This window comes from Equus caballus, unplaced genomic scaffold (genome assembly GCF_041296265.1).
Source record: "Equus caballus isolate H_3958 breed thoroughbred unplaced genomic scaffold, TB-T2T haplotype1-0000035, whole genome shotgun sequence".
Classification (NCBI taxonomy): Eukaryota; Metazoa; Chordata; class Mammalia; order Perissodactyla; family Equidae; genus Equus; species Equus caballus.
The window spans coordinates 485,347-511,250 of NW_027221806.1; the positions used below are offsets into that span (position 1 = coordinate 485,347).

Genomic DNA, 25,904 nt, shown 5'->3' on the forward strand with positions numbered 1-25,904 from the left:
CAAAATCCCCACGCTGGGCTCTGTTCTAAATACATATGGGTCATAAATATCCAGCAATGAAACTCTCCAACCAACCTCTTTAAACCCAGTGACCCAATCAATGAACTCTTCGTAGATGGAAAAGTCTTGACAAGGTGGTGCCTGTGGGACAAATTGTCCTACTTTCACCTGAAGCCCAAGTCCACCAGCAAAGTTCGAAAAGTTGAGAATATCATACTCTTTCACAGAGATTCTTGCTGATCTAGATGTACCTGGTCCCTACCATTGCAGTCAAACTGTGTGGTCTTCCGAAAGGAGTGGAGATGGAAAAGCTGTAGTTGAGCTGCAGAAGGAATTTTGGATTTGGACACAAAAGATCTGATAGCTGTGTGACATTGGAAACATCCCTCTTCTTTTTAACTTCAAACTTAAAAGTACTCACTTGTATTATAAGATTCAAAAGAGGCAACCCATATGGAAGTAACTTGATAACCTAAAACAAAAATTTAAACTGATATTTAAATATCATATAGTATGTATGTGATTTACATATGTGATACATATATTTTTATGAGATAAACATGGTAAGTTATCCACTATAGAATCAGACCCTACATAGGCACTTCCCCTGTCAGTCACCTCCTTGAGGAGATGCTTGGAGAACATGAAAATCAAAAAATATCTATGCATAGCATTCAGAAAATATTGACCAGAGAATCAAATTCAGCCTCTCTCATTTGTCATTAGCAGTCTCTCAAAACTTCTCTTAACTCTTTTGCAAAATGGGGATAAAAATACTGCCTAAAGAAATTGTGATATAAGGTGAAACATATACATATATAAATATACCATTTCTATATCATGCATATATATATATGCATAAGATAAAAAATTTAAGTTAGCTACTAGCATGCCAGAACTGACATAAGCAATTCGAGCACTAGAGTTCTCTCTACTATCATTTAAGGCCATCATGGAAGAAGTCCAAACCTACAATAATGAAAAAAGAAAGACAATATTGGCAAGACTCTGAGGCTCTTTGTGACTCAAAGAGTTCCCTTTGGCCCATAAATTCCAAAATTCTATCTCTGCCATTGTCACCTTTTTCTTTACAATTATTTCTACACAAACAAGTTGAAATTGAAAGACTCTAAGACTAGAACTCTGTCTTAAGCACTGAAGTTAGTAAAGAAACTGGTATACGTCTGAAAAAAGAACCCCAAACCCTGATTTCATACTGACGTCCTGAAAAAGGTACATTTGACTATGTATTTGGACAAGATATAAAATTTATAGACCATCAGACAAGGAGCAGCTTGATTTGGAACATTACCTACTGAGGGTAAACAACCAGCCTCTCCCCATTCCCTATTGATTGCATTTCTGATGGCTGCAAAGGAAGTTTATGAAGGGTCTGGGCCACAGCACAGACAGCATTTTATACACAGTTACTCCCGCCAGCCATGGCCATATCAAACTTATGCAAAGGGCGAGACTCAAAAGAGGCATTGAGAGGACAGTCCTCCAAATTTTTACATTCAGTTTCAGAAATCAAGCAATCAAAATGCAGGTTCCGTAATTTAGTGAGGTAGAAGTCTTCTGGGTGTTTAGAAGGGGTAACTTTCTGGAGAAATTGTTTCAAACCAGGGATCTCGCTGTGTGGTTGTCAAAAAGTGAGAGTCCCATGGAACGTATCAAGCATGGAAGAACTTTCACGGAACGTAAAATCCCATTGCAATGTATTGATCAGACTTGCCTGTCACCAAAAGGTTCCCCTTTGAAAAGCTCAGTCCTATGAGTGAGTCAGAGTCACCATAAATGACAACCACATTTGCTGATGAATCGCTAATCCTGAAATGCTATTACCAGGCCAATGAGAAATATATCCTGTCAGTGACAGAAATCAATTCAACAAAGGCCACACAGATGCCACTCTGGTACATCTCTTTTCTCAAGTCCCATAGAAACTGAACCCCTTTCTTGTCTTCTGAAACAGCCAGCACAACCCAGATCTAGTCAAAATGCAGCCTCAACCAAACCATACCAAGGGCCAGTGCTGTGTTTCTGGGGGCCGTCTGGTAGAGAGATGGAAACTGGTCTTTGTCCCTCAGGATGGGATCAAAAGGGCCATAGGTGAGTTAAACGGGAAAAGAAAAATATTGTCCCATTTGAGATCAAAGGAAGCAACGTGAGGAAGAAATGAAGAGCAATTATCAGCCTATCTGACTTCCATTATGTTCAATGGCCTCAAGCCAGACTGATGGTTGCTGTTCAACAAGTGTCCTTTCGGGGCCGGCTCCCTGGCCCAGTGGTTAATTTCACGCACTCCGCTGCGGCGACCCAGGGTTCAGATCCTGGGCGCGGACATGGCACCACTCCTCAGGCCACGTTGAGGCAGCATCCCACATCCCACAACTAGAAGGACCTGCAACTAACATATACAACTGTGTACGGGGTAGGGGGCTGGGGAGATAAAGCAGAAAAAGAAAAAGTAAATAAGATTGGCAACAGTTGTTAGCCCAGGTGCCAATCTTAAAAAAAAAAGTGTCCCCTGTAGAAAGGAATCACAGAAAAGCTTTGTTCCTTCCACTTTTGTGCATCACTCTCCCTCTGAAAGTTCTCTGCAAAACAATGGCCATAAGTCAGAAATCCCCAAAACTTTAGCCAGTTAGGATCTATCCATTAGTATGCTCTTTGACATCAGTCTTAGCAGCCTATTTTCAAGTACCATGTCTGACTGGGCAATGGAAACAAAATGCAAAATGAACAAATGGGACTACATCAAAGTAAAAAAATCTTCTGCACGGCAAAGGAAACCATCCACAAAACCAAAACACAACCTAACAACTGGGAAAAGATACTTGCAAACCATATATCAGATAAGGAGTTAATATCCAAAAGACAGAAAGAACTCATACATCTCAACAACAACAAAAATCAACAACCCAATTTAAAAAACGGGCAAAAGATCTGAGCAGAGACTTCTCCAAAGAAGATATCCGGATGGCCAACAGGCATATGGAGAGGTGCTCGACATCATTAGCGATCAGACAAGTGCAAATCAGAACTACAAGGAGAGGTCCCCTTACTCTGGTCAGAATGGCTCTAGTTAACAAGACAGGAGACAAGTGTTGGAGAGGATGTGGAGAGAAGGGAACTCTCCTACACTGCTGGTGGGAGTGCAGACTGGTGCAGCCACTATGGAAAGCAGTAGGGAGTATCCTCAGAAAACTAAGAATACATCTACCGTATATATGATCCAGCCAACCCACTGCTGGGTATTTATCCAAAGAACTTGAAAACACCAATGCAGAAAGACACATGCACCCCTAGGTTCACTGCAGCATTATTCACAACAGCCAAAACTTGGAAGCAACCTAGGTGCCCATCAAGGGAAGAATGGATAAAGAAGATGTGGTATGTATACACAATGGAATACTACTCAGCCATAAGAAATGATGAGATCTGGCCATTTGTGACAACATGGATGGATCTTGAGGGTATTATGTGAAGTGAAATAAATCAGTGGGAGAAAGTCAAACACCGTGTGATCTCACTCATAAGTAGAAGATAAAAACAGTGACAAACACACACAGAGCCATGGAGATTGGATTGGTGGTTACCATAGGGGAAGGGGGGAGGGGAGAGAGCAAAAGGGGTGATGAGGCTCCCATGTGAGGTGACGGAGTATAATTAGTTTTTGGGTGGTGAACATGATGTAATCTACACAGAATTCGAAATATATTACAACGTACATCTGAAAGCTATATGATGTTAGAATCCACTGTTACTGCAATAAAATAAAATAAAATAAAATAAAATAAAATAAAGAAGTGTAGGAGCCTCAAGAGACTAACAGGCTTTTGAAAAGTTATTCTAGGGATTTGTATGGCTTAGCTCAGGGCGGCAGACACCAGCCTGAGAAACAGCTGTGACATAGCCACTAACTTCAACTAAATTATATTCCGACTGGAGGGAAATCAAAACTACTATAATCATAATTTATTGAAGGCTTCACTTTGTGCCAGATCCTGGGCTAACTGCTTTGCACCAACTATCTCATTTAATCCTCACATCCAAAAGCTAGGTTACCGTTATTCTCCCCATTTTAAAGGTGAGGAGGCGGAAGCAGAAAGATGGCAATCTGCCTGGAATTCACAGAAGGATTCTCTATGTCATGACATGACTTTTTGACAAGATTTAAAGGTTTAACACATTACACTGAAGATGCAGATCACAGCATCACGAAACGTGAAAAACACTGAGTCCTGCAAAATGTATTAAAACACTAATTATGGATCCTCACAATCTCTTTGCACGTTTTTTCAGATGAGGGAAAACCCAGTGTGAAAAACCGTTGATGAGATGTCTCCAGATGAGGACTATGTCTGGTCTTTAAAGCCGGGAACGATCCCAGTAGATTCTGAGTCGGTGGGTCCAGAGTAGGCCTTGAGCATCTCTGTTCTTTTAAAAAGCCCCACAGGGTACACTTCCGTCCCCTTGGAGTTGGGCAGTACAGTCATGCCCTACATCGGGACGTTTCAGTCCACAACGGGGGTCCCATAAGATTAGTCCCATGTGGCCTAGGTGTGTAGGAGGCTCTGCCCTCTAGGTTTAGGAACTCCGTGGTGTTTGCACAGTCTCGAGATTGCCTGACTGTGACACACTCCTCAGAACTTCTGCCCACTGTTAGGCAAAGCATGACTGTACTGCCTTAGATTCTCCACGGTTCCAGACCCTGCACTGTTTACATGACTGCACACACAGAGGGCACCGTGTCTGAGGCAGAGAGCAGCTGGAATCACACAAGCTCTCGACAGAGAGTCAGGGAAAGGCGTGCTCTGCTTAGACGACTCTCTACTTTTCTTTGTGTCTGAACTATTTTATAGCTAATCTGCTTTTCTTAACGGAGCAGCTTTGCAAACAAAAAGAAGTTACCAACAAATAGTAAACAAACCAATATAAACAATACGTATTAAATAAGCCTAACCGTAAACTGCTACTGAAAAGGCTTTTATTTCCATGGGATAATTTTGACAGCAGTAGATTTTTTTACCAAGAGCAGCCAATTTGAGAGAGATTATTTCTAATTCCACAGTGCCACAGATGCAGTCAGTAGCAAGTGCAAGCTGGAAAGGAAACAAAGTTGGCTGTAATCCATTCCAGTTCACACGTTTCACCAGGGACAGCCTCCAAGCCTTTAATACTTATGTACGTATTTATCCATTTATTTAATCAACCACTACTAACACCTACTAAAGGCCAGACACTGCTCTAAGTACTTTACTGATAGGAAATATCCTTTCATCTTTACACTCACCTATGGAGGGTGTGTTATAATCATCCCCATCTTACAGATCAGGAAACTGACACACAGAATGGTACGGTAACTTGCCCAAGTTCACACAGCCCATAGGTGGCAGAGCTAGGACCCATTTGACAGAGTCTGGCTCCAGAGTCCATGTTCCGAATCACCATGCTTCGTCTCCATAAACCTATAGAAAGCGCCAGCTTTAATCGAAAAGTTTTGTTTTCCCCACCCTAAGGTCCCTACGCGGCCCCAGGCTCCAGGGCATTCTTTCAGCTCCTCTGACAGGCCATACTCCTTCCTTGCCCTGTCCCAACGCTCTCCCACACAAGTCCTCCTTTTCTTTTAGGCATCTGCTCTCAGCTTGAACATCACTGCCTAAGTCACAAAGTCTAACAGTAAATGCTGTATTTTTCAACACTCAACACAAAATTGCTTTCACGTATCTCCTAGGTAATTAGTTGCTGCCTGTCTGTCCTTTCCAACTAGGCTGTGAGGCCCAGTACGTCAAACACCCTGTCAGTCTTGCTCACCAAGTGTCCAGACCACTGAACATGCACCGACCAGAGGAAAGGAAGGACTTGTCCCAAAGTCAACTCTCCGGACTTTCTGTGGAAGGAGGGAACGAACAGAGCACCCTCGAGCCTCACGCTTTCTTTGCCAGACTTTCAAGTGTGGGACACATAACCTGTGCTCACAACGCTCCCTGGACAGCCCCCACTGCACCCCTAACAGGTAGACTTCCGCACAGTCAAGGGCTTTGGAAAGCACTGGCTCTGCACACAAATATCACGTGGCCCTCGACAGGCCACTTCCCCTGAACCGGCCTCAGCTTCAGGGGCACAACAGGCTTCATGAAAACCCCAACGGAACGTAGCCTCTAAAACAGGGAGACCTGCACTCCTCAGAACGCATCGAGACCAGTGTCGTTATCTACTTCACGTCTTTCCTTCCAAGGAGCCAAGACCACGGGGGCCGCTTCAGCGCCCGACTCCCGGGCACCGCACCTCCAGGCTGGCCCCTGGGCAGGTGCCCGGCACACACCTCACGTTCCATGAACGAGTGACGCGCACGAAGAGACCCCCCACCCCCTCGCTCCGCGCGCCGCACAGCTGTCCTGCGACCTGACGGGCACCTCTCGGCGCACAAGCCTATTCCTCAGGGACACGCTCGCCTCCCACCAGCCCCCAGGCCCACGCCCCCAGGTACCTCTCCCAGATGGCATCGTCTTCGCAGGCGCCCTGGTCGTCCGTGTCCGGCGAGCAGGAAGAGCGGGAGCTGAAGGAGGGCCTCCTCAGGCTAGCGGCCATGGCTGTGGAGGGCCCGGGCTGCTGTGCCCAGCGGGGACACGGAGCGGCGTCCACGGACGAGCCCGGCCCGGGAGAGAGCCGCAGAGCGCGGCCGGACTCCGCGGGGCTCGGCTCTGGCCAGGCGCGGCTCGCCAACGCCTCCCCGCCTGGCGGCCCAGCAGCCGCGCGCTCTTCGCGCGCGCGCACGCCCGCCGCCCAGACGCTCCCTGGCCTTTGCCCCGCCCCCCCTCCGGCGGCGGACGTGGACACCTCCCAACCAACCAGCCACAACAACAGAAACCCAGGACTCCTGTCTCCCTCGGGGTGAGATCAGATATTAAAAGCTTGCTTCCCGTTCATTCAGTTGAGGAACCAATGGGTGTCACTGATTCGCAAAGTAGAAATGACCTTGGGCGAGGCTGAGGTGGGGCAGTTTAGCCAAGGGGAGAGGTTAGCAGATGAAATACACCACTTTCTTTGACTCATCCTCAGCCTAGAGGGTATTGCAAGCCACTCAACAAGCATAGTCGTCGGGGTCAGCAGCATACACAGTCCACACGTGTGAGTGGGTATGAAGTGTCAACAATACACAGTAGAAGGTGTGTATCCCATCCGTCTAGATGAGGAGGCTGAGGGGGACTGGAAGAAGGTGGAGGCAGCCGCACCAATACACCTCTGTTGATCGATGAGCAAAGAATTCTTGTGTTCTTTGCTGAGCCTCTGATTCAGAAAAACTGGTGATTCAGAGGACTCTGGTCAGTTTTTCATTGTGAGGCCACCCCAAAGGCTTCCCTCAGGCAGGGCCAGCTCATTCCATTTAAGCTCCTGATCAAGGGGCTGAAACTTTAGGACATAGCAGTAGAGTCTGGAAATGGTGAGCTTAACCATCTCAAGCTGCATGATGCCTCCAAGTTTGCGACTGTACTGGGGGAGCCATGAACAATGTCCCAGCCAGAGAAGGTGGCTGCCGGCTAATCTGTCTCCTCTGACAAAGTCAAGAAAAGAGAAACTGGAGTTTCGATCCCTGTGAACACTAATATTGGGAGAGAAAGCTGGGCATGAACCATGGCCTTTCTCCCCATGAGGCTCAAGTGGACATTTGCTGCCTTGGCTGTCCAGGATTGCTTTCTGCTCGAACAACAGCTAGAGTTTATTCTGAAGAACTAAACTCTCCTTTCAGTCCACTTGTATCACATGAGGCTCCATGCTTGGCACGGGGGGCAGAACCTTACCGCGGCCTGGCAATGATACCCAGAACACCCCAGTGATACTTTAGGATTGCATGTATGTGTGTGTTGGGGCAAGGGAGGGCGGTGACCAGGTGAGTCCAATCTGAACGAATCCAAGGAGTTGAACCAAACCAGGAGTTACTAAGTCTGGAAGAGCTCTCTTTTTGGCCAGACTTGAACCTGGGAGGATGTACCTTTCAAGCTACTGAGAGCCATCTTGCCATCTCATATAGCCTGAGAACGATGCTAATGGGCAGGCTAACGGAGTCTGGGGCACCGTATACACAATTAGTGGTGACCTGAGTTTGGAGTGTGGTAGCTGACGGGAAAATCACCAGCGTCTGTGGAAATGGTCAATCAGAAGCAGCTAAATTCAGAAAGATGAAATAAGCTCTCATTGGGTAGTTGCAACTTTACTCCTGAGCTAGGCGCCAACTATCCCTCCCTTTCCATCACCACCTGGTAGTACCTCAGTCAACCATTTTCTTCCTTCCCTGTGTTTCCATTTGCCTAAGTTTTGACCTGTGATTTGCTCCCAAGCCTTAAGTAGCTCTAGTCTCTTGGAAGACCAACTTTCTTCCATTGAACTGCTGTTGCTCCTTTGTCAAAAATCAGTGGGGCATATTTGTTGGGACTATATCTGGGTTCTTTGTTCAGTTCCATTGATCTATGTGTCAATCCCTCTGCAAATATTACACAGTCTTGCTTACGGTACCTGTGTAATAAGTTATGAAACTGAGTAGCTCGATTACTCCCACTTCTTCCTTGTCAGAGTTGTTTAAGCTATTTTAATTCCTTTCTCTTTCCGTACAGATTTTGGAATTACTTTGTCTCTAGCTACAAAACCAATTTACTGGATTTTGATTGCATTAAATCTGTATAACAGTTACGGAGTATTGACATCTTTACTATATTTCGTCTTCCAATTCAGGAACATGGTATTTTTCTCCACTTATTTAGCTGTTTCACTGCTATTATCAGTGTTGTGTAGAGTTCGCCATACAAGTCCTGGACATGTTTTGTTGAATTTACACCTAAGTCTTTTATTTTTATTAGTGATCCCAAGTGTACTTTTAATTTTGGTATCCTATGCACATGTTCATTGCTAGTACATAGAAATACAACTGACTTTTACATGTTTATTTTCTATCCTAGCATATTGCTGAACTGTGTTATCACTTCTAGGAAGAATTACTTATTAATTTAATTTTATTTTTTGAGGAAGATTGGACCTGAGCTAACATCTGTGACCATCTTCTTCTACTTTGTATGTGGAGCACCTGCCACAGCATGGCTTGATAAGCGATGCATAGGTCTGTGTCTGGGATCCAAACTGGTGAATTCTGAGCCACCGAAGTGGAGTGCACCAACTTAACCAACTACCACCGGGCCAGAGCCAAGAATTATTTTTAATAACTTCTTGTGACATAAAGCATGAAATTAAGATTCAATATTATGACCTGTCTTGACATCTGATAAATCAAGGGGACTTCAAATGGCCTAACTGCAATTCCCCACTCCTCTGTCCCCTCTTCTCCCGCAGATAAGGGCCCCTGGCCAAACACCCCTTCTCATCACAGGGAGCAGACACAGTGCCTGCTTGTTCCTGACCTCAGGCTTCAGTTCCCTATCACAGAATCATTCCAACAAGCCCACCACACCCTCCTGTGGGAACCAGGGCTCACTTCACCCTCTTGTTACCACACAGTCCTGTTCCTACCCAAACCTCTGCTTGTTCCATCTGTTCCCAAGTGCAGTCCCCGTGTGGCCCTGCATGGTGTGTGCTGTCCTCCTCCTGGGGCTGTGAGAATATATGATAAACTAATAAACTGCTGTCCATTCCACCTGTCCACTGTCGAGTGTACTGTGTTTAGCCAGCCCCATGAGTCTAGGGTGGAAATCTCCCTCTCACCAATGGAGTGAAGTGACTAAAACAGTTGGCATCACAAGGAGGATGGCCCAACCTCACCTGAGGACACCTGGGCAGTGCTCACTAACTACTCCTTTGCTAACTATCGGGGTCGTTGGCAGCAGTTACTATCTTGGGAGTGAGGGCCCATTGCCGGCCAGCTTGGGCTTTAGCTCATGTTCTGTTCTCTCAAGTGGATGCTGCCATCTCTTCCCCAACCCAGTGTCTCATTCTTCCCCAGAAAGCAAGACCTATTCTTAGTTGACTCTATCCCAGAGTGAGGTGCCATCAGGTGTGGCCTGTGTCTGGCAGGTGGTCTCCCAGCCTCCTACCCGAGGGCAGCGACAACACAACCTCCTAACTGGTGGATGCTTGAGTTCCATTTCCTGAATCTCAGGCTGATGCTCCTTAGTCACTGTGTCTAGTCTGATGACCATCAGTGGCTGCTTGGGGCGGTCACAGAGACACTGTTTGGGAAAGTGTCCCCCCAGCACAGTCCTGGGGATGACCCCTTGTTTGGCTTGAGGAAAGGAGAAGGCCATGACCCCAGGAAGATTTCAGAATGACTCCCTGGCTCCCTCCAGAGTCAGGGCTGTTCAGGCAAAGGCAGTGAGCTCGCCCATCTCCTGTGCTGCTGCTCATCATGCTGCTGTCAGGGGCTCTCCAGACCCATAAGGGTTTCGAGGTCCACGAGCATGGGAGCCCATGGCCCAGGCACAGATCAAAAAGAACAAGTGTCTATGGGGGAGCGTGTGGTGTTCTACTTCTCTCCCAATGTGAAACTCTGAACCAGCACACTTGGGCTGTGCTTAGCGTTGTTCCTGACCAGCATGCCAAAGGACTAATCTGGTCATCAAGGGGCTCGAGGCCCCCACCTCGGCCATAGACAAAATGACCTCCTGGATGTGGACTTCAACACTGGGGAGATTGACTGGCATTCCTGGAGGGAAAGAACACTTGTCTTTGAGGCCCGACACCTGGTTCCTTTCCACATAACCACCCTGAGGGTCTGCCCACATGTCATCCGATGGAGAAACACAAACGCTGTGACTCTCCAGGCAAAAATATCCCGAGGGAATAAGTACAGAGAGAAGGTGGGGGGAGGGAAGCAGTGCCCAGCGGGGAGAAGGTAGGGCTGCAGCAGAAGATGGCTTCCACCCCTCAACGTCTGCATGCTGGGGGCCCTGGGCTCCTCCAATGCACCCTGTCACCTAAGCCGGGGTGGCACAAAACTCTGATCCTCAGGGTTATGAGGAAAACAATGCACAGCATCCCTGTGGCACAGTGAAGGTGTTAATTCAAACCTGACTTAAATACAACCATTGCTGTGAGAGAGACCCCAACCCTGATGCTCCCGACCTGAGCCTCTCTGGAGGGAAAACTGATAAACAAGAGCAGAGCAGAAAGACACTCCCCCAGCCCCAAGTGCATCCTGTGACCATCAGACCAATCAAAAGATAAATAAAGGAGAGAAACCTGGATACGTGCGGAGGAAGCAATCACACAAAAGAACTAATTCCAGAAAGGTTCACAATTTGGCCCAATTAGAAATTGAAAATTTACTAGAGTAATTTATATGGCAAAAAGATAAAGGGTTCTAACTGGCCTTTGTGCCTCCACAACATAGTTTCTGAACTAACTTTAACATCTGCTAACATGCCCTAGTTTGGAAACCATCATGGACTTTACACAAGAGCTGAAATTATGGTTACACCTAGTGAAATGAGCATGTTTTCTAGTTTCTGTATTTAAGGCTTTGACATCCGAGGCCTCGGCAACCTTGGAGGAACTGCCCTGCCAGGGTTAACTAGTTGCTACAGACAGTAAATGACTCCTCTGAGCAATCCTTTCGTACGTAATCATCTAGAGTCAACACCCTCAACCCCCTCCTCTCCGAGGCTCTTCCACTCTGGGCCACTCTTCCCTTGCCCTCGTCACCCCAGGGACGGGGACCAGACAACCAGGGACACTGCTGTGCCCTGAGCCCACTGAAATGATTCAAACCAGCCAAGCCAACACCTGCTCACCCTGCCTCACTCCTTCCTTCCCGTGGAATCCACTCGAAAGGCTCTCGCCCACGTTTTCCCCTCGCTCCGTCTGTCTCCTGACCGACCCTGGTGCTGCCCTGTGTGGCCCTCCATGGTGTACCCTGCCTTCTTTTGCTCGGAATCTGTGAGGAGAGAAAGCTTCTTCCTTCGTGACAGTTATTTCTGTGTCTTTGAGTCTGACTGTACCTGAAGGAAATAAACCCTGGTCCACTTAAACCTCCTGGGCCCAACTACATTTACACGTGGCTGAACATTTTGCTGTTATAGATTGGGTTAATATGCTCTGTTCAGAGCCTGTTTCAACATCCTCCGAGCCACAGTTTGCCATCACCTCTGAGGGGACATGTTTTTGCCTTGTTACCCACAGGGACTAAGCTGTTCTGCTCTCACAGGCAGTCTTTGCAGGCACCGGATCCCCCTTTCTCCAGGAGTACAGGCATGACATGACTTTTATGACCTCCTCCTTCGAGGACATTTGTTTGACACACTTGTGAAGGACGTACAATCCAATATCATGTGATCCCTTTTTGCTTCTGGAGGCAATATAGTCCTTGTCTACAAATTTTACTTAAGGCCATTTATGCTGTGACTTATAAATGAGCCCAGCTTCAGTGGGGACCCCCTCCAACAAAGGACTCTAGGAGCTGTCCAAATTAAAATCAACAGGCCCTCCCACTAGAGCCCTCAGAGACTCTTGTGGGGAAGAGGCTTCGGCAACCTCCTCTCATGCTTCCTGGAGTCTCTGGAAAACCCAGCACATGCATAAGTTGTCTGTGGGTTCCTGATGCAAGAAGCCCGCCTCCTTGGCCCTGCATTCTGCCGTATTAGAGCAGCAATTACTGGCCACACACTGGCCTCTTCTGGAAACAGAATCTCTCCCAGACGCTGAGCCTCCATCCCCAGCTGCCTATTATCACTTTAGTCCTGGAAGTAGCATCCAACAAGTGCGGGAAGATGCGGCTGGCCCGGTGGCACAGCAGTTAAGTGCACACGTTCTGCTTCAGCAGCCCGGGGTTCGCCAGTTCGGATCCACGGTGCGGACATGGCCCTGCTTGGCACGCCATGCTGTGGTAGGGGTCCCACATATAAAGTGGAGGAAGATGGGCACGGATGTAAGCTCAGGGCCAACCTTCCTCAGCAAAAAGAGGAAGATTGGCGGCAGTTAGCTCAGGGCTAATGTTCCTCAAAAACAAAACAAAACAAAACAAAACCAAGTGCGAGAAGGTTACCAAGGCTTCCTTGCAATAGGATGGATCCAAACCTGGGCCCTGTGGCATGTGCGACCTGCCAGATGGGGTGCCCTCCCCTGTCCTCCCTCCATTGCCAAATATGATGGAGCTGCAGGATGTCACCTCTCCCACAGAACCTTTGGCTGCTTGGGAATTCTCTTGGGATCAAGCGAGTGAATATCAATGAAAGTTCATACACTCAAGGTTGTCGATGACCCCCTCTCCCTCCTGGTCTAGTGCCAACATTGTTTCCCAGGGAAGCATTTCTCTTCCTCCCTAAATGTCTCAGATATCACCAGGGTGTAAGACGATGTCAAGGCATCAGAGAGACAACTGTACTATGAGGCCTGAGATGAAGATTCAATATGAAGTGTTGCTTTGAAACCTGGTAAACGAAGAGGGCCTCAAATGGCCTACCTGCAAGTTTCCCTCCTCCACAGCTCCCAGAGACAAGATCCCCTCGCCAAACAACCCCTTCATCACAGGGAGCAGGCATGGGTGCTCCCCAAGTAGTGGTCTCAAGTTCCCTGCTCACCTGTGAAATTATTCAAATGAGCCAGTCCCACGTTCCTGTGGAAACCAGGGGACAGCGCACCTCTCCTGATACTACAAAGACTGTCCCCCACCCACTTGCGTATTTACTCTCTCCCCAAGCGCACTTTCCTATGTGGCTACACATGGTGTAGAGTGTCCTCGCATAGGCTGCCTGTGTAAATAAATAAGAAATTGCCATTGAACTCACGTGTTTAGTGTTCAGAAATCCCCATCAACCTAAGGTGCATAGGAATCCATCCCTCGCCATCTAGGTCAGGCAGAGGAAAATTAAAGACTTTCGGTGTGCACTGGATTGAAGGAGTTACCCTGCTACGATTAGGCTCGATGAGCTTGAAGTCCTTTGAGTCAGAACCTGTTTGGGGTCTGCAGAGAGTCGCGCATGGCGGGAGGGTGGCCCGCGTGTGGGTGAGGAGCAGGGAGGAAGGCTGCAGGGGCGAGGCCTTGGAGATTCTGCTCCAGTTTGGCCTGCAGGCAGTGGAGAACCCTGGATTCCTTTCAAGCAGGGAAGCGATGGGACCACACACAAACTCAGGTCCGGGTACCCGATTTCGCAGCCAAGCCAATCAGTGAGACGTCAGGGTTGCAGCAAGGAAAGAGGTTTATGATCAAGAGGCGGCCAGACAAGGAGGTGGGAGTAAAACTCAAACCCGCCTCCTCAAAGGGAAAACAAAACGTTGGGGCGTTTATCTGGGGTTCGGGGTAGGGGTGGGACCAGGAGAGCGCTGGGGGTGAAGCTTGAAGAGTCCTCTGCTCAGGTGCGACTGTCACTGGTATTTCTTCGTGGGTCACAAGTGCGAAGTCAGTGGGGTTCGACGTGTTGCACGCCGAGGATCTCTGTCCGTGACGCGGGAAGTGGGCTCCAAGCCTCTGCACGGATGTCCGCTCAGGCGGGGGCCGGGGGGGCGGGGGGGGGGGCTGCCATTCAAGCTGCTCTCTGATCTGCCGTCTTCCTGTTGTTCTGCAAAACAACCTCAGAAACTTTGGTTACTTTCTTGCCCACGTCCAGCCCTGTGGGGGCCGGGCACCGTGGTGTCAGCAACGGCAGGGTTTTCCTCTTGGGTCACCCTCCCAACAGTGTGGAGGATGGATTCAAGCGGGGGGGGGGGGGGGGCGGTGTGCCAGGAGGCCAGCCGGCAAGATCAGTAAGGAGTCTACTGGGCTGGTTGCCTGCAAGAGACAGGAAGGCATGCGGCAGAGCAGCAGGGAAGGCAAACACGGGAAGGCGCTCGGCTCCCTTTGGGAGTCGGTAGGCTGTGAAGTGGGTGAGACAGAGAGCTCAAGCGTGGCCCTGAGGCCTCTCGCTCTGCTCTCGGGTGATGAGATGGGCAGAGGTTTTCTGAGGGGATGAAAGGAAGGTAAGAGGAGGGGGAGGGTTTTGTTGGAGGATACCGGGCTCCCTTTTGGACGTGTCGGTTTTGAGAAGCCTTTGGACATCCTGAGAGGTGCGTCCAGCAGACAGTTAGAGAAAGCAGCGTGGAGTCAGGGGCAGGGTGACGTCAGTCGTACGCACTCAGAAGCCCTGGGCATCCGGGGGGCGAGTCGAATCGTAGGAGAGCGCATGAGCTTGCTCTGAGACCCGAGGGGTTCCTGTTCCCTGAAGACCGTGCCTTCGAGAACAGAACCCTTTGAGAAGTGGTCGGGAGGAGAAGCCGCAGAGGAAAGTGAGACAGAGGGGTCTGAGGTTAGGAAGGGCACCTGGGGAGGGGGCCATCCCCCAGAGAAAGAGGGTGGAGAGAACTTGCAGAGACTGAAGACGTGGGCAGCATTCCTCAGACACCACAGAGAGTTTAGGAAGACGAAGGAACCGAAGGGCGTGCCCTGGCCTCTTGCTAGGACGGGACGGCGACGAGATTTGGGGAGTCTTTCGAGGAGCCGGTGAGAGACGAGCCGATGACTGGATGGCTGAAGAGGAGAGGAGTCGAGGTCTTTTGGCAGCAGCTTAGCCGTGAAAGGTAGAGAGAGAAGGCGGTGGTGGAGGAGCAGAAAGGAGAGGTGTGGATGCCGGGAGACACTTGGGTGTGCTCAGCGGCTTAAGGAAAGAGACGGGCCGAAGAGAAAGCAGCTGGCAAACTGAGGCAACGAGATCTTAGGGGGAGGCTGAGCAGATGGTTCCCAGGGCATCCCACGTGGAGCCGGGACCCTGGAACTGCCAAGCTGAATCCCTCTTCCTGGAAAACCCCAAAGGGAAAGGGGAGGGGTGGGTGGAGAGAAATAGAGGGACGTTCAAACGGGGGTGGGGGGGGTGCGGGAAACGGAGAGTTCTTGACTAGCTGGCCTCTGATCTCTTCGGGTCCCGAACGGTATGAGGACGATCCCGCTTGAGGCAGGCGATGGAGATTTGGAGGGGCTGTTGAGGAAACGGGGCGGGGGGAGGGCGTTGACCACGGCCCTCTGATGGGCTTGGGGGCGGAAGCGGCTTCCATGCCCATCGCGAGGCGCCGGTTCAGTCAGTCGGTGTCCATCCGGACCACAGACCACAGACCCCTGCTTTGGAAAACAACAAGATGCAGTTCGTAAACCCTTGCAAAGATCTCTGAGGTCAGGTGACTGGCTTTGCAACCAAAAGCGAGTCAGGGAATAAGATCCTCCCGTGCTTAGGAGTTTTCTTTCCTGTCTGTCCCAGAGGCCGGAGAGCACCCGAGGGCGGTTTCCCAGGCAGTGGAAAGAGGAGGAGGACCAAGCTGAGCCGGGGGAAACCAAGCTTTCCTCCTGAAGTTTGGATGCCTGCCCCTTGCACGTTGGTGCCCTTCCCCTTTCTTCCTACTGTCCCGGGAGTGGGCGCCCTCGCGCGCTTTCTGATTCTGCAGCACTAAGGCAAGTTAGGTTCCCGCTCCCCGAGGGAAAGCTCAATAAACGCCCCCCTCCCCCCACCCCCGCCCTTCCCACCCCCCCACTCTTCCCACCCCCCCACCCCCCACCCGCCCGCAACCCCCCCACCTCCCAGACCCAACCCCCACCCCCCACCCCACGCCCCCCAGCTCCTCGGTGACGGTGACAGCGTGACAAACAGAATCGGAAGCGTCCTTGGCCCACAGCCTGCGATCCCACCCGTGCCAAGCCTGCTCTCCAGAGAAGTGACATCCGTCCGTCCGCTTTAAGCTGGGTGACTACCTGCAGCGACCCCCTTTTGAAAGCGTGAACCCTAGCTATTTCTTTGAAAGCTCGAGTAAAGCCGCAGAGAAACCTTTAGCACAAGGCCACTCCGTGCTAAGGAACCCGCAGCGGGGACCGGCTTTCCTGAAAGCGCCGTCGTCTCCTCTGCGGCTTGGGGAGCCTCTAGGGCTTGGACAGGCCTTGGAGCAGCCCGGCAGCACTCTTGGCGGGTGGCAGCAGCCAAGGTGTGCCCGTGGGCACGACGTCGGTCACGGCGTCTAAGAGAAGGTGCCCAGACCCTCCGGTTCCGGGGCCGGGTGGGTCGATGAGAGACACGGCTGGGGAGCAGGGATTCCCATCCGATCTTCTGGGGGTGGCTGCGAGGGCGGATCTCAGAAGAGCTGGCACGTTCTTAGCCAGTCTCTGCCTGGCGGGTGCTTCGGGACGCTTCCTGGGCTGAGCGGGGAGCTGTCGTGGTGGAGAAGCTCCCTGAGACTCAGCTTCTAGAAAATTCACCAGAAGCTCCGAGAAGGAACTCTTGAGCTCGGATTGCTGGCTGGGTCTCCGAGGCGTGTCGGGGGCACTGCGGGATCCGAGCCGCCCGGTCACCCATCCGGTAAGGCCGCCCTGCTCTTCCTGCAGCAACTGCTCCATTTCCTCCCTTTCCACACCCAGGGTGCTTCCCATCCGTCGGAACGCTTCCCGGCGTTCGTGTCTGGCGCTTTGCAAGGCGTCCGTGAAGAGCTTTCTCAGGAGGGCCTTGTCTGCTTTTCCTTCCAGGGTGCTCACTAAGCCGGTCCACTTCTTTTGGACGTCCTCCAGCACTTCCTGTCGGGCCTCGTCTTGTCGCTGCAGTTCTCCGATCTGCTCCTCCTGCAGGCGCGAGGCGGCTTGCGCTCTCTCCAGCCGTCCCTGCAGCGACCTCAGCTTCCCTTCCAGACCGTCTGCCTTTTGCATCCATTCGGCCAGGACCACCTTCAGGTTGGCCAGGGCTCCGGCGTGCTGCTTCTCTGCTTCCCGGGAGGCGGACAGCTGGAGGGCAGTCTCCTCTTTCTGCTGGGTGACCGCAGTCAGTTGCTCCTGCAGGGACCCGAGCCGGGCAGCGGCCCGCTGGCTCGCCTTCTGCATGGCGTGGGAAGATGACAGGAGCCTCTCCTCTAGCGCCGTGACTTTCCTCCTGAGTTGAGCCGCTCTGTCTTCTGCCAGCCGCGCTGCCCGGAGATGCGCGTCTTCGCATTCTGAAGCCTGCGTCCGAGACCTCCCCAGCTCCTGGCCTAAGCGCGCTTCCTTGTCCCGCAAAAGGCGAACCTCCTCCCGCAGGGCGCAGTTTTCCACTCGTTCCTGTCTCAGCGCCAGCGCCGCCTCATCTCTCTCGTGCTGAAAGAGAATGCTCTTTTGCTGCATGGAGGTCACTGCATTGCGAAGCTGGCTGAATTCCCCAGCCCGGCCCTGTTCTTTTTCTCTCAGGAGGCACTCAAAAGCCAGAGCCGCCTTCTTCACGGAGACGCATTCGAATTCCTTCTCCCTCAGCGTCATAGAGAGGCGCATGTTCGTCTCTTGTAAGGCTTGGTTTTCGGTGTCCTTCTCCCTGGACCTTTCCAGCAGTTTTGCATTTTCCTGTTTGACTTGGCACGCATCCGCTTCCAGATGGACTATCCTCTCCTTCAGGTTTGTCACCGCCTGCCTCAAAAGTTCGTTTTCGCTCGCTTGGGTCGTGAGGTTTTCCCTCAGAGAAAGGAATTCCTCCCTCTGCGCCTCGATTAAGAGCTCTTTGTCCTCCAGCGTGTTCTGTAAAGCCTCTTGTTTCTCCTTGAGCCGCTGAATTTCGGAATCCGTCTGTGCGTGCCGTTCTCTCTCCAGTTCCGAGGTGGCGGCCATCGCCTCGGACAGTCTCTGAGTCTCCTCCTGGAGGCTTCTGATGGCTGCGTCTTTTTCCTCCGTGGCTCGCCTTAAGGCTTCCATCTCTGCTGGCGGCCCTTTCGAAGACTCGCCCAGCGCCTCGGACTTAATTGCCTCCTGAGAGCCGGCTGCCTCGCAAGTCCGCGACGATGCGGCGGGCGGCTGTGGTGACGTGAGGTCGGGTGGACCCAAGAGAACCTCCTCGGCATTGCAGAGCTGCTCTAGGCCGAGCTGCATCTGTGCCAGTCTCTTCCCCAGGAGCCGGAGTTGGGTCGCATCCCCTTGAGAACGGGGCAACGGGGCGGCAGGGTGCATCTGTCGCCGAGACTTCTCCTGGCTGTCCACTAAGGCCCGGGCCTCGAGTGGTGGGAGTTCCTTCTGAAGTTGGGATGACTCCCGCTGCAGATTGTGCACCTCGGTCAGCACCAGCCGCTGCCACTCCTCCAGCACGTTGACCCGCTGCTTCAACGTGTCCCGTTCCCGGAGAAGCTCCTCCAACTGATTCGCGTCCACGCCCCGAACCTCATGGCCAGCGTCGGACGTTTGCCAGATGGTCAGTAAAGTCTGACATTTCTGGCTCAAGGCACCGATTTCAATGTCTTTGGCTCGGACGAGGCGTGATAAGTGCCGGATCGCTTCTCGAAACATGTCCTCCCCGCCGCCGTCAGAGCGAGGGCGCCGTGTCTGATTTTCGCCTCGCAGCTTCCCGAGCTCTGCTTCTTTGGCCACCAGCAGGTCCATCATCGCGTGATACGCCCTTTTCAGCTGGCTGTTTTCCCTCACCTTCTCGTCGAAAACGGCCAACACTCGTTCCCTTTCCAAAGCGTAGGCTTGCAGTTGCTGCTGGAGGCCCCCCGCATCCTGGACGGAGGCAGCCGAAGCTAGGCGAGCGGGAAGGCCCTGGCTCTCCCAGTCTTGCGGCTGGATCGTCTGAGTTCGTGGCCCGGTCTCATCTTCGTCCGGCTCATCAAGCCGCTCGGTCAGAGGCATCGTCTTTTCGGTCCCAAGTTTCAGTGCCTTCCTCTGCTTTTGCTCTTCAGTGGTCCTTGGAGGATGCTGGGTTTCCTCCTCCAGGTGACCTTCGATCCCTTCCAGTGGAGACACCTCAGATTCTAGTTGTGTCACGGCGTCGAGGGTGTTCGGGTCAACCACTGGAGCGGCTCGAGCCCGTTGTTGTCTCTGTGGCTCCAGTTCTTCCCTCAGGTGACTGCCTTCTTCTTGCAGGGAAGCGAGCCTCGTGTCTCCTTCCTCGAGGGTTTCCTGCAGAGTTGCGGTGTCTCTCCGAGCTGGAGTTGCCGGTCTCTCCTGCTCGGGTGGTCCGGTCGCCTGAATGGCTTCCGTCTCCTTTCTCCCCGAGTCGGGGAAGTCTGGCAGCTTTTGCGTCCCCTTCCTCAGCACACCTCTGGTGAAGTCAGAGAGGTGTGCGGGGAGGGAAGCCACACTGCCGCCCACTCGCCCCAGGGAATGGCCTAAGCCGGAGCCGAGGCCGAGGCGGCCAAACCAGGAGGCCATCGCTGCGGGTCACAGCACTGACCTGGTGCGCTCCGCGAAGAGCGTCCAGCCCAGTCGGACAGTCCCGCCAAGTGTCAGGGCCCCGGCGGCTGCGCGAGGCTAAGAGTCAAATCACAGCCAGGCGCTGCTAGGCGACGGCGGGCTGGCGGCCTGGGGGCGGGGCCTGGGCGGGGCCTGGGCGGGGCGCGGGCTCCAACCGTTGGGCTCGGGCTCCCGGAGGGGAGGGGCGGGGCTGCCCGCAACCGCGAGGCCTGCCGCCCGGCCCTCACCCATGGCCACCTCCTGACCCGCGTGCCCCGCTCCACCCCCCGCACCCCCCACCGCCAGCCCCGTGGGCCTCCGCTCAAGCCCAGGGCTTCCCACCACGGCGGTGGGCCGCCCTCTCCCTCTGCTTCAGTGCGGCCCCCGGGGGCCAGGCGGCCCTCCTGCCCCCTGGGGCCGCCCGCCACGACCGCCGCGCTGAAGGCCGCCATCCCCACACCACCGCCACCTGTGCGCGTGGCAGCGCGTGTGGGCAGAAAGGACCCCAGGGCTCTGACTGCCGCCGAGCGCCTCCCACGCTCCCTCCTGTCCTGCGGCCGGGTGAGGGTTTTCCCAGCCGGCTTGGAGAACACTCGGAGGGCCAAGGGAGGTGGGGACCCGCCTCCACCTGCAGAGTTCCGACGAGTGGGTTTGGACACACGTCGGCCCCCTGCGCGGAAGCACGACCCTCCTGAGCACTCTGACCATTGCCATCCCCCACACAGTCGCCGGGGTCCTTGCCCCGCCGCCTCGCCCCCCTCGTCCTGCGGCCCTGCCTGGAGAAGCGGTCCCCCGGAGGAGTCTGGGGGCTCTCGGGCGCCACAGGCGGGGTGTGGCACACCGCGTGCACGCTGTGCGCCCGCTTCTGTCAGCGCGGGGCGGGCTCTGGTCGGGGAAGGGAGTCTTCCCCATGCGTCGAGCGGGCGGTGGAGCGGGGAAGGGACCCAGAGGTGCTCGTGGAGCGCGCGGCCCCCAGCCCCGCTGAGCCCGGCGGAACGTCGTCCCCGGGGCCCGACTCGGGGCCGGCGGCCAAGGCCCGGCTGCGCGCCGCGCCCTGGGCCTGCCGTGCGCTCTTGCCCGGGCGCGGGGCGTGGGGGCGGCGCGGCTGGCCCCGCGGGCCTGGGGACCCGCCGCCGCAGCGACCAGAAAGTCCCGGTCAGCCTGCCCTGAGCTCCGCGTTTTTGTAGGTAATGTAAACAAAATTATTAGGAACAAGTAAAGTAAATGATGTAAGTAAGATAAAAGTTTTTAGCTGAGCTTTTTAATAATAGTCATGTGTTATGGTATAAGTACTTAAAAATAACTTCAAAACCTCCTGGTAACTTGAAACCTTTGAGTTTTACTAAATTAAGTTAAATGCTAGAAATTTGTTGAGTATCTTGACCATTTCCAGATAAGATAAAATAGTAAAACATTAATTACTAAACATAGGTTTATCTACTTTCAGCTTCTGATTAAAAACAAAAAACCCAAAAGATGTTTGGGTCTATTAGTAAACATGTCTTGTGCCGCACTGAAAAATGTATGCTATAAGGAAATGTATGTTTTCAGTAAAAGAAGGTATAAGGAATGGAGATGCTTTAAGAAAGTAAATTGGTCCTAAAGTCAAAGTGGTTATGGGAAAGAGGAAAGAACAAACTCTGAATATGAGTAGGAAAGTCTCTGAAGGTTTGTGGAAAAGGAACCCCGAGAAAAGAAGTTTTCCGCCTAGCCAAGCTGGCAAAGATTGAAGGAATTTAATTAAGTCAGCGTTTCTAAGACCAAAAGTAAGCTGGTGCAAAATTGGAAACTTGGCTTTCTCACTGTTATAAGGATGAGGTTTTCTTGGGCTTCTAGTCTGCTCTTGATGAAGAGATTATGAAAGGCTTCTCTTTACATTTGATAGTCTGCCTAAAAGGCAAAAAAGGGATTTTATGTTTTCAAAATCATTTCCCGTGTTGCTTTTATCAGGTCTTTGATTGCGAGAGCTAAGGGTTTTCTTACGGCCATTTAACTTTCTCTATTTGTCTGAAAGTCTTTGTCACCATGGTCGAAGGCATAACTGAGTATTAGCTCACAGTGACCTATGATCCTATTTGACGAAGGGTTTTAAAACTGATTTGAGATTTTTTGATGAACTTCTGAAAATCAAATCCTAAATGAAGTCTTTTTCGACCTCTAGTTAACTTTGGGATTTTTCAGAGGATCCCTGCAACATCTTAAGGACTCGTTCTCTCTCCTTATAAAAAGAGGGACATGATACTAATTGGGCTTATTCAATAAGTTAAGTTACATGGGAGGCATTTTCAAATAAGAAATAACATTTAGACTTCTTTATGTTGTATTTTCATAGGTATATAAATATTCTAGAAATTATGTGAAATTCCTACAAATCTGATATGTCCTGATATAATGTTATCAGTCATAACTCTAATTATTATCTTAAAATGTTGTATGTCACAGAAATGACCAAATTCCTTTCTCAACTGCTGTATAGTGAACCCTTTTTGAGTCCTTTCTCAGTTATAGTTACTCTGACAATGGCTCATAGAAAGGAAACTCGTCAGACTTAACTGGCTCTCTGTCATCAAAATTGAGGCCACCCTGCGAGGACTGAATCTGAGCGTCAGGAAAATGCCCTAGCTGACTTTCATGCAAAGGCAGCAACATCAGAATCTGTAGAGACTGGCATGTGTGGATGAAGTCCACTCTGTCTCTGCAAAGAATAGCCCCTCATTGCCTGACTTTCATTATCCTGACGTGTTCTTGTAACATGGCAACTGTCTGGTCCTGAATCAGAGGAATTAAAGAGTGTAAATAGTGGCTGTACATAAACAAACAGTCAGGGCTATGGGAAACCCCAAACAGCTGCTTGGTTCTGGCTCCCTGGCAAACCCCACTTTTGGGTTTTTGCATTCCTTTCCCCACCATAGTGCATTAAGCAAAACTCTATCCCTAGAGGCCTCACATCTGCTCCCCTTGGACCGTTTGAGCACTTGCAGCTGGATTTCATTCAGCTGACGCTTAATGTGGGTTAGCAGCATGTTCTGGAGTGGAAAGAAATCTGGGATCTTTGCAGCTCCTTCTGATCCGATCTTCCCGCGCCTTTTATGTACTTGACATATTGTGAAGTCCTAGAATATCAAACAGGGTATGTATAGGCAAGGGAAAACCCACTTTTACTGAGAAATAAATGAATCCTAAAAGGACGTGGTCATACAGCATCATTCTTATATGTGAAGGCAGCATGTGTCTCTAACCTGGAATTCCCTTTGTGGCTGCCGTTCCCACTGTGGGCATGGCAGACCCTTCAGGGACTGGACATTCGGGCACAGGGTCCTAGGATCAGTATGTGCACCTCACATTCCTGTCAGACTACAGATGATTTGAATACATCATTCTATTTATGTTTCTCACATATTGGTAGATGCCACAGTAATTAATCCACTGAAAATTCATTTAAAACTATTATTGCACTCTGTCTGCCTTGCGTGTTTGTGTGTGTGTATTTTCTCCAGCATAGATATTAAAAGCACAACAGGCCCACGGTCCCTTATCTAAAGTCGTTGGGGTCAGATGAGTTTCAGAATTCAGAATTTTTCAGATTTTGGAAAAGTAATAATGTGTACATGTCATTTTTATATAATGTCTCCAGCTGGGTCTGGGGCAGCAGCCCTTAGCCAAACGTGTTAGCATTTCTGTAGCAAAATATATGAATGTACCTCACACTGAATGGAATACATAGAGAAGATAAACAGCTTCATGTCACTTCAGCTCCAGTTTCGCTGCCTAGTGAGGTATAAAAAGAACTTGTCCTTTAGATTTCAAAATGCTGGATAAGGGATATGGACCCGTCTTACTTTCAGTAATGTTCCAATAGACAGAGCCTGTGAACTTTTTAGACTTTTAGTGCTGTTTCCCATACTCCAGGAACTTGGAAGCCACAATTACATTCTGTAAGCAGGGGTCACAGACTCCAGTGCCAGGGCAGGTAAAATTAAGAAGTGAAGTGGGCGGTTGGTTACAAGACAGTAGTGAGTGTGAGGACTCTGATGAGCCAGTGGGTCCGTGTCCATCTGCAGGAGCTGGCTGCTCCCAGCTCTAGCCACTTGTTGCCGTGGGGAATGTTCACACAGTGTAGCCACATCTTCCCATGTTCAGTGATCCCCCAGAATGCTGATTTCCACGCAAAGTTTCTTGACATTTAAATGCTGTCAACTAAAAAGAAAAATCCCCTGTGGAGGCCAAAGAAAACATATCTGCAAGCTTTCTCTGGCCTTGGGCTGCCTGCTTTGACCTCTGCTCTGGAGACTAATTCTCCCGATGTGAAAGGCTGGACAGTCATGTTTAGGTAATGGGCTGCTTCTTGAGATGGGGACGGGACGTGTGTTTTATGGTGATTCATCGTACTTTGCATATAGGTTAGAAGTTTTTGAGTGTAAAAGACTTCACAGTAAAAAGAAAACATGAAAAAGTCAATAGACACTTTGCTTTAGAATTGCCTTATTTTCTAGCCAGTGGGAAGTTTTCTTTTTCACCTGTGAATCTGAAACTTTCAAGTTACTTATCTTGGAAAAGGGAATGAAAGCCCCAAGTTAAAAAGGAGCCTCTTTGTACAAAGTTTGAGTTGAGGGAGTTTAGACTGTAACATCCCTGCCTTTCCAGGGCCCTCGTGATGGGAAGTGATATTGCGTATCCACCCTTGTATTGGGACAGGGGAGTGTCCTTGGTCTCCTCTCTTGTCAGACCAGACCCCTAGGTGATGTCAGCCCCATAACAGCACCTCGTGGCTGATGGCTCCCAGTTTTCTGCCTCCAGTCCTGGCACTTCTTCATCCTTACATTGATCTCTGCCTTGGACGTCTCCCTTAAATGTTCTGCTATCATTGAACTCCTGAACTTCATCCTGAAATGGGCCTCCTTTCCCGGTATTCTCTAGTCTATATGTCAGCCACCTTTGGCCTGTTGCCTGTTCTATGAAAAAGGTTTACTGGTGCCCTGTCCAGCACTAAGCCGCACAATTGAGTAGTTGTCACGGGGACCGTGTGGCCCGCAGAGCCTATGCTATGTACTGTCTGGCCCTTTACAGAAAGAGTTGCCGACACTTGCCCTAGTGCATTGTGTGCCCCAGTGCCCACTAGTGCACTGAATGTCACCACACCTCCTGGGTCACCTGTCAGGCAAATAAATGTTCAGAACTGCACAGAAATTCTTCTAAGCACCTACCAGGTACCTGTCTACTGTCAGTGTGAACATTTGTAAATCAGCCAGCTTGGATTTCACGTGGTCATTGGATACTTGCAGATGCACAGGCTGGAGTTGCCGCTTGAACCCCTGCCCAGCTGTTCCTTGAGGAAATTCATCAAAGTGTTCTGCTCTGCTAGATCTGGTGAGGGCTAGCATAGAGGGAGCCGGGCACAGGCACGGGGTCTCTGAGATGTGCTTGGGGCTCAGGGAAGGCTTCTCTGACATGTGACACTTGGGCAATCTTGCTAACAGGCAGGTAGAGATGCGGGGCGATAGAGAATTCCAAGAGGGAAGAAAAATTCTTAGGGGAGACCTAACACACTGGCAGTTTTATCCTTTAACTTAACATTTTTTGTCTATGGATTGGAAAAAGACAATATCTGATTCTTAGCAGCAGAAAAACTCTACCCAGCTTTTCTTTTTAAGTTAGGTAGTGAATGGCTGTGTATAGATCCACATGTTCTCAAGTCCAGAGTGACTGTGGTGTTTAACTCAGAAGCCCCTGGATGCATTTCCATCCAATAGAAGGAGTAGGTTGGTTCTTCAAAGCTTTAAAAAACTTTAAAAGCAGCACACTCAACTTGTTTTGCTTAGCGTAAACTCATGGC

The 25,904-nt window shown here is 50.9% G+C and overlaps 1 protein-coding gene across 2 annotated transcripts in view; it reads right to left on the reverse strand.

Annotated features, from left to right (window-relative positions):
• LOC138922031 (odorant-binding protein 2b-like) overlaps positions 1–6,825 on the reverse strand; it is a 71,669-nt gene extending 64,844 nt beyond the window's left edge. The window contains exon 1 of one of the 2 annotated variants that reach the window (XM_070258816.1): positions 6,497–6,825. In XM_070258816.1, the coding sequence (XP_070114917.1) occupies positions 6,497–6,512 (16 nt within the window). In that variant the 5' untranslated portion in view covers positions 6,513–6,825. The remainder of the gene's footprint in view (positions 1–6,496) is intronic. The other variant, XM_070258817.1, reaches the window with a different exon arrangement.
• Between the last annotated feature and the right edge of the window lie 19,079 nt (positions 6,826–25,904).